Source organism: Octopus sinensis, linkage group LG5 (assembly GCF_006345805.1).
Source record: "Octopus sinensis linkage group LG5, ASM634580v1, whole genome shotgun sequence".
NCBI lineage: Eukaryota > Metazoa > Mollusca > Cephalopoda > Octopoda > Octopodidae > Octopus > Octopus sinensis.
Genome location: NC_043001.1, coordinates 48,730,387 through 48,739,449, shown reverse-complemented (window position 1 = coordinate 48,739,449; position 9,063 = coordinate 48,730,387). Strand labels below are relative to the sequence as shown.

Sequence of the window (9,063 nt, the reverse complement as noted above, 5' to 3'; positions counted from 1 at the left end):
TCTACAACATATAGTCCAAATGCTCTACTATTTTTGCCAACTCACTGCCCTCTAGGCTGTGCAATATTAAGATGACCACAATATCACTATGACAATGATATTATCGAGACTATAAGGCATTATCAATATTCTGACATTACCGATATCTCGATATTATCAACAGACAACATTAACCAACAACGCCATGATACCACTTTAGGCTGTGTGATATTTAACTAGGCAGTTAGTGACATTATATACAAAGGCTCTATAGTATTCACCAGGGCTGTGAAAATAATAACAAGGCCATGAGATTATTACCAGGGTTGTGTGCGATATTATTACCAAGTCTATAATACCAAAAGTATCACGTTATCATGACAAGAACAAGAAGAAAAACAAAGAAAAAAAAGAACCAGGATAATTTGCTTTTCTTTTGAGATGAGAGGGAGAGAGGAGAGATAGAGAGAGAGAGAGAAATAGAGAGAGAAACAAAGAGAAATAAAAATAAATTCAGAGGAAAAAGTTAGATTTGGTTAAATTCCTTTGAATTGTTGTTTTAAAATCAGTTTGGAGTATAGCAACTCTTTCTCTTAGTTCCTCAAACTGTAGGTTCTTTTCTGAAGATGTTCATTATCTAAGACAGAGAAAGTATATATGAAAAATATATGTAGAGTGAGAAAGAGAGCCAGAGAAAAAGAGTGAGAGAGAGGAGAAAAAGAGAGGGAGAGAGAAGAATTGTGGTTATTGTTTTCTTAGTCTTATTGCAACTCTTCAGATATGTTATTAATTTTTTTTCTCTTTTTTTTTTTACATTTAGAATAATATGGTTCTTCATTCATACTGTACCCCCCCCATCCCCACACTTTAGTATTGTTTCCCCCCACTCAGCATTTTTATCGTCTTTTTGCTTTGCCATCAGTAACTCGACCCCACTTCTGCAGCCGTTGCACCAACTGTTTGCTGACTGGAGGAATAGGATAAGAATCGCGAATGTGCAGGATACCTTTTTGGATGAAGTTGTAAGTGTTGGTTAGAGTTCTAGGGTATTGCATATTAAACACCCAATATGCAGAGAAAAGGGCTGCAAATGCAATGGTGAACTCTTCAAATTCTTGGACAATCTGTTCTTCAGCAACAAGGAAGAACTCGTCGCTTTTGAAAATAGGACCTTTTGAGAGGAGCATAGGTACAATTCGACCTTTAGGGTCAGGCTCTTCCATGCTCCCTATCTCATAGACCATTTCTGTGAGATTTTCTCGCATAAGCATTGGTAAAAGGCAGAGTGCAGTGACCATGTCCCAATACTGTCTTAGAGCAACGTTCTCTTCTTTGACTTCACTGGCTTGTTGTAAAATGCCACTGGATCCCGGGTAGTTACGAGAAAGATCAATAATGCCACTGGCATATTTGACACAATATTCTTGGATGGTATGGTCAATATCCAAATCTGTAACACGCTGAAACTCAACGAGCAACTCCTTGTCAATGAACAAACATGGGTAGGTTTCCTTAATCATGGCAATAGTTGGTGCTTCAATAGTAATGAAGGATCGACGGACATCAAATGTATTCTCCATATATAGGCGAATGTCACTGGGAGATTTGCTTTCCATTTCATCCCTTGATGACGAGGACGGCTTCATTTTCTTTTCATTTGGGTAGTCATTGTTTTGGTCGGCAGAGTCAAGATCTTGTGAGACACTTGTTGATGGAGTTATGTTGTCAATACTACTAGACTTCCGTTTGCCTCGCTGTGACATCATCGAAGGACTTAAAATTGGCAACTCCAAACTCTCGTTTTGATATTTGGCTGAAAATACAAAGAAAGAAAAACAAAAGTAAGCATTGGTAAAAGAAAAAATGCATTAGAATTATTAAAAATAGCTTTAAAGAAACTATGACAATAAACAACTGAAGTAAAACTTTTAATTTTTATGATGTGCAAATTGATATTTCAATAGCAAAGAAGACAGAACTATTCTTATGAGATACAAAATGACAGAAGATATTATTTAAGTGATTTTACAAATGTTTAAACTAATTTTGTATCATACAGTGTTTGTGGTATAATTTTGAAGTTCAACTTAACTATTCCGACAGCTTTCCATGCACTTACAATTCACCTCTGATATTAAAACATTCCCTAATCCTGTTCTATGCTATCACTCAATTTGCTAAAAATAGCAATCAGATCTCAAATCACACTCTTTAACAAAAAGAGAGGTCACATGAGATGATGAAATCCTAGATGAACACTCGCTGAACAGTAAAAGGGAAAAAAATAGAATGAACAAAATTTGAGTGTCTTAGTTCGTAAGTCTACTTGTTCAATGTTGGCTCATGAGGGGGCATAGTGACAAAAACAAACACTAAAAAAAATGGATATTAAAAACATATATATATAGCAACACCAAACACATAGAATATCAAGGTTGCCATTGCAACAATAACAACATCAATGTTATTCATAACAACAATCAAAATTGGATAGTTTGATGGTTCTCAGTCATTTGGCAATGAGGATTCAGTTGTTTGATTAATGGAAATACCATTGTAACAGGATGAGAGATCCCCGCACACGATGGGTGCAGCTGGCATCCTTTACAAAAAATATTAATCGAAGAAAGAGTCAAGACTTCTGATTAACTTCAACAGTATAAATATTTATTTCTTGATTTGCAATATAAACACTTCCTTCTTCTGGGCGAATTGGCAGCCTAAGAGCTTATCGGCAGTAGACAAATGGAGTGAGTTAATCCTGTCCATTCAAGCATAGCGGAGAGGCACTATGAGGTAGCAGCTTGAGAGAGCTGATGCAGACACAACTGTCTTGTTTAGCTGCTGGCGTCCAAGAGGGTGATACCAGAGAATTTTGCTATGCTAGTTTTCTGCGCATGCGCATGAAGGAACTTCCAGCAGGCCTCCTGGAAGACTCCAACCCTGCGCATGCGTGCTGGAGATTTCCAAGATGGTGTCACTACACCATCTTATTAAATTAATGCTTAATTGGCTGAGCATTTCACAGATGTGTAGACCCTTAATGTAATTCTCAGAAAGAATCAGCAAGACACAGTGAGTGACAGGGCTGTATTTTTGAATTTACAGGTAAAAACCCATCTTATAAGTTTCTTTATAATTTCCATCTACCTAATTTCACTCACAAGCTATGAACTGAACAAAGGTTATAGAAAATGACACTTGCTCAAGATGCTACACAGTTGAATCAAACCCAAGATCTCAAACACAACAACATTAACTCTTAAGAGTCTTGTACTACAAGTAATTAAGCTTTGAAACTGCACATAGCAGAAATTCATGAAGCAATATTGTTTGGGGCCCAAAGTCAAGAACTAGTTTAGCCTCAGTTTAGAAAGAACTTTCGATCAAAAGACTTTCTGTTTACACCATATGTCAGTGTTTTGGGGTTTTTTTTGTTGTTCTTTTAAAGTTTATTCAGTTTCTTAGATTATTTTCTTCTTTTGATTTTCAAGCATCATGGCAAATAATACGTCAAGTGGTGAGTTAGAATTCAGGGATATTTTGATAAATGATATCTAATTTATTAATATTCATTAATGATTTAATTAGAGAAAGAGAGCTTGGACTTAAAAATAATCGGTGATTCAAGTTATTCTATCTGGAATTTATATCAGGATTATCAATTTTGAGCAGGAGTGGTGTGGTTATGTAATTGATCACTGCATTAGTGATGCACACCTGGCAAAACCTTGAATGTAGAAGCAAAAGTCATTCAGTTATTTTCATCAACATAATCTTGAAGAGATCTATCTTGAAGAATCTATCCGGAATCACAGTGTGGCTTTAGAAGAAGCAGATCAACTATCGATATGATATTCTCCATACGCCAACTTCAAGAGAAGTCCAGAGAGCAGAAAATGCCATTATATATGGCCTTCATTGATCTAACAAAGGCTTTTGACTCGGTAAGCAGAACAGGCCTCTTCCTCCTGCTCCAAAAAATCGGATGTCCACCAAAGCTGTTGAGGATCATCAAGTCTTTCCATGATGACATGCAAGGCGCCATACAGCACAACGGTTCAACATCAGCTGCCTTCCAAATAAAAAACGGGGTAAAGCAAGGCTGTGTCCTCGCTCCTACATTGTTTGGCATCTTCTTCTCACTCTTACTTTCACATGCCTTTCAGACATCAGATGATGGAGTGTTTCTGCACAGTAGAAGTGACGGGAAACTGTTCAATCTCTTGCACTTGCGTGCCAAGACCAAAATCAGAAACGTCCTGATCAAGGAGATGTTATTTGCTGATGATGCCGCTCTGGTAACACACACAGAAGAAGCCCTCCAAAGGCTCATTAACTGTTTTGAGCAAGCATGTAACGACTTTGGCTTAGCTATCAGCCTTAAGAAGACCAACATCATGGGCCAGGCTACATCGAACATCCCAAACATACATATTGGAGACCACAGATTACAAGAGGTGGAGAAGTTTACCTATCTGGGCTCTACCGTCACCTACAACCTATCCCTTGATGCTGAGCTCAATATATGCATTGGCAAGGCAGCTGCTGCGATGGCCCAACTCTCCAAACGGGCTTGGGACAACAATAAGCTGACCAAGACCACGAAAATGAAAATCTACCAGGCATGTGTACTCAGCACTCTACTGTATGGAAGTGAGACCTGGATGCTATACACATGCCAAGAGCGTCGCCTAAACATCTTTCACCTGCGCTGCCTCCGAAAAATCCTCCGCATCAAATGGCAGAATCATATCCCCAACAAAGATGTCCTCAGGCAAGCAGGAATACCAAGCATGTTTGCACTCCTCACACAAAGACGTATGAGATGGCTTGGGCATGTTAGCCGTATGAAAGATGGCAGAATCCCCAAGGACATACTCTACGGAGAGCTTGCTAGGGGTACTAGGTCTGTGGGTAGACCGATCTTACGTTACAGGGATGTTTGCAAAAGGGATATGAAGGCCTGCAACATCAATATTAGTGGTTGGGAGGCAGTTGCCGGCAACCGTGGAGAATGGCGACGTACAGTAAAAGAAGGAATACAAAAGAGTGACAGAGAGAGAGAGGAAAAATGGAAAGAAAGGAAGAGACGTAAACAAGAGACTATGGTACTACAACCAGCCAGGAACAGTCTTCGCTACATTTGCGGTACCTGCCAGGGGGAGTGTTTGTCCAGGATAGGACTACACAGCCACAGCAGGAAATGTATCAGGACATGAAATATAAAAGCCGGACTAGACTGAAAAAAAACAAAAAAAAAAAAACATGCACAACTCCATTGTCTCCCGAGACAGAAAGGACGCCAATACAATCTTGAAGAAATTTGCCAGAATGAGCAATGAGACCATAAGGTATATACATGAGCCATGTCAAATACTCTGTAACAGGCTAATACCATTTGCCTGTCCAAAGCAGTTTCATAAGTTTGACCTAAACATCCATACTTACTTTCAGACCTATAGTTAGCCCTTGCTTAACATGTTCTGAGTAATATAAAATTTTCCTTTCATAAGTCCAAAGTTACTCTGGTGGTTGAAAAAAATTAGGAATCTGCATCTCATATATGATGTATCAATGCCAGGGAAATATGATCAGTTTATCCTGAGATACACAGGACAAGCAAAGGGGTTAAGGGTACATAGGTCAGTGGAAGGCTCAGTCAATTAACCCTTTCGTGACTAACCCGGCCGAAAAATGTTTTGGTTCATAATACCAACCCAGTCGAGAGAACCTATTGTTATTTAAATGTAAATTTGAACCCAATTCTCGTTGGTACATTTGTAAAAATACGTGATTTCACTTTGTAAATAGTCGGCTTATAGTATCCGACATTGCTTGACCTGATATCTGAACTCAGTGAATTTTGGGAGATTTTTTTCCACATTTTTTTCGGCATCGATTTTTCTTCAACTTTGAAAATGGATTGGAGTTTCATGTTATCAAGCATTGATTACGAATTTAAAGCTTTTTCAATGGAAAATAGGGAGAAAGAATGAATGAGATAAAAAGCACGTGCTGTACGAGAATGAATAGGATATTTCGGTATCCGAAACTGAAAGCAGTGATTCCGAAGAATGGCGACAGCAAAGACGATTTTACATCAGAATGAAGTAAAACACTTTAAAAATGTTTTTATTAGCAATTTTTCTGAGGAGATAGTTTATCTATAGTCTTTCTTAGGAAGCGAAACCATTAGACTTTATTTTTTTCAGCATGCTTGTTTGGAGCGATCACTGTGGAAGCAAATGGTTTCGCAGATTGTAAACAAACACACAATGGGGGATCAAAGTTTGGAAAATTTGTGAAGCAAATACTGGGTACTGCGTGGATTTAGTTTTTATACAGGGAAAATTATGTTAGTCAGCATGGCCTAGGGAATGATGTGGTCTGGAATTTACCCCTTCCATACCATAACTAGGGCCGTATATTATATTTTGACCGATTTCTTTAGTTCGGTCAAACTTGCGGTGTATTCCAGTATTTCAGTTTATTCCACCTTTATGGTACACCTGTTGTGCATTAAATACAACTGATGATCTAGTGATGTGCACAATTTTTCTTTATCAAAATTTTGTTGCATACCCATTTGAATATTAGCTGATGATTCATTTTCTATGGCGATGTTTAAACAAAAGTTTAATATTTTTACTTTTTGCTCAATTTACCTGGATTTACCTGTAATTAAAGTCACTTTGAGACAAAAGTTATGTAATAGAATTGATTAAGAACCCTTTCTTTAATTATGCTCCAAATATCACATTAATATGTTGATAAGTAAAAAAGTTACAGTTATTTAATGAAGCAAGCCTAAATTCATGATTATTTTAGAATTTAATTGAAACTCATGAGGGGTGTATTTTGATTAGAAATATAGTAACGAAAGGGTTAAACAGTAATTCAACAAAATGGTGGTTCTATAGATTGAACAACTAAACTGTCATTATCAAATAACAGAGAACCATCCACCTACCCACCCATCCAGTTGTAATTGTTGCCATAAATGGTATTGATATTGTGTTTATATTGGCTTTATTAATATCCTTGTTGGAAGAGGGAGACCCAGGAAGACATGGGATGAAGTATTGAAGGTTTATCTTGAAATGCTAAATCCTATGGAGATGACACACATTTCTGTATTCAAGAAAGCCTGCCAACCACAACAGAATTGAGATCCTAAAACCAAGGTGCCAACTCACTGTCCACTAGGCTGTGAAATTGTTGTGGGTGGTGGTGCCACTTAAAAAGAGCCAGTACACACTGTAAAGTGGTTGGTGTTAGGAAAGGCATCCAGCCGTAGAAACCAAGCCAAAAGAGATTATGGAAACTGGTGCTCTGACCTTATCAGTTCCTGTCAGGCTGTCCAACCCATGCTAGCATGGCAAACGGACATTAAACATTAACGATGATGATAATGGATGTTGCAATAGCAGCTTTATATTCTGCATGTTCGGTGTTGCTGCTTATATTCTTCGTTTTTGCAGTTTATTGACATGCAAACCATTCATTAATGGAGAAGATGAAGGCATATCTCAGAATACTTTCTCTGATGATAGCTGTACTGGTTCCAAGTTACAGAAACTATTGGTAAAAATTCAACTCTGAGACAGGAAATCAATGCCCGGGAATTGATATGTTTGTAAATATATGTGAAAACATCTACATGTAATCAACTTACTTGTGTTCAACCTACCTGGACAGGTGACAGTGATATGACAACAGGTAAAAACAACATTCACAACATATACCAACAATCATTACATCATACCACCAAGTTTTATCCAAATTCCTGCAATAATTATATTTTTATGATTTATATACTGAACTAACTGGATTCCATCAAAATCTCTGATTTCTAATAATGGACTGGAAGAGTTAGAGACATAACACTACAAGAATTGAAAAAATTACTCGTAACAATAAAAAGACAGTGCAACTAATACAATAAGCAAATACAAACACAATACCCACCATCACTGCATAAAAAAGAACATGTGACTCTACATGGCCATTTGACCTGCTAGAAATAGCAACCAAATCTTTCTCAAATTGAATTCTGTTGTTTTATAAAAGTAAAGGACATAGATATGTTGCGAAATTATTATTTTGCATTAATTGGTTTGATTTGAAATAAAGTTCCATGCCCCATGGTTTCTTTGGGGGTGTTTCAGCTTCATTTGTTATCATTAATGTTCTTGAATGGTTAAAAGTAAAAAAATATGGTGAGAAAAGGACTGGATGTTGTGGTTTGTAAAGGGGCTTTGGGTAGCTGTAGATAAAATGTGTCTAAAAAAGGATGGGGTGGTCATGACTGAAATGCCTTCCATCGTAAGTTTGCTCAATCCAACAAGGCTGAAACGGAGTTAAACAATAACTAGAGGAAAAGGACCAAAAGTACACATTACACATCTTAAGAAATAATGCAAAGTAACTTGCAGAAACAGGCTTGGGTATGTGGTTAAGCAGTTCACTTCACAAGCAGAAACTATTGGTAAAAATTCAACTCTGAGACAGGAAATCAATGCCCGGGAATTGATATGTTTGTAAATATATGTGAAAACATCTACATGTAATCAACTTACTTGTGTTCAACCTACCTGGACAGGTGACAGTGATATGACAACAGGTAAAAACAACATTCACAACATATACCAACAATCATTACATCATTGTTGGTATATGTTGGTTCAGTCCCAGGTTCAGTCCCATTTTGTGGCACTTTGAGCAAAAGTCTTTTATGATAGTCTTAGATTGACCAATGCCTTGCAAATGAACTTGGTAAATGGAATCTGTGTGGAAGTCCCTTGCGTGTGAGTGTGTGTATGCATGTTTCTAAGCCTGTCTTTGTGTAAACACTACAAAGATAAATCCATGTTTTGTAACTAGGCAATAGGACAAATAGCAATTGCTAAAATAAGTACCAGGTGTAATGGACTACAAACCTTCAGGATGGTGCTCCTGCATGGCCACACTCCAATGAATGAAATACATAAAAGCATATAAGAGAAAACGAGTAACTAGTTTCCCCACCACCACAAGCCAGAAGGATATAATCATTATTGGTTTAATATATCTATCTACCTT

At 37.4% G+C, this 9,063-nt stretch overlaps 1 protein-coding gene and 1 long non-coding RNA gene across 4 annotated transcripts in view; one reads left to right on the top strand and one right to left on the bottom strand.

The window, feature by feature from the left end:
- Positions 1 to 292: 292 nt before the first annotated feature.
- Positions 293 to 9,063, bottom strand: part of LOC115212038 — a 198,650-nt gene continuing 189,879 nt past the window's right edge. For all 3 annotated transcript variants that reach the window (XM_029780840.2, XM_029780841.2, XM_036503411.1), the window contains exon 3: positions 293 to 1,792. In XM_029780840.2, coding sequence (XP_029636700.1) covers positions 876 to 1,792 — 917 coding nt within the window. In that variant the 3' untranslated portion in view covers positions 293 to 875. The remainder of the gene's footprint in view (positions 1,793 to 9,063) is intronic.
- Positions 566 to 9,063, top strand: part of LOC118763662 — a 28,619-nt gene continuing 20,121 nt past the window's right edge. The window contains exon 1 of the long non-coding RNA XR_004999430.1: positions 566 to 680. This is a non-coding gene — a long non-coding RNA (uncharacterized LOC118763662). The remainder of the gene's footprint in view (positions 681 to 9,063) is intronic.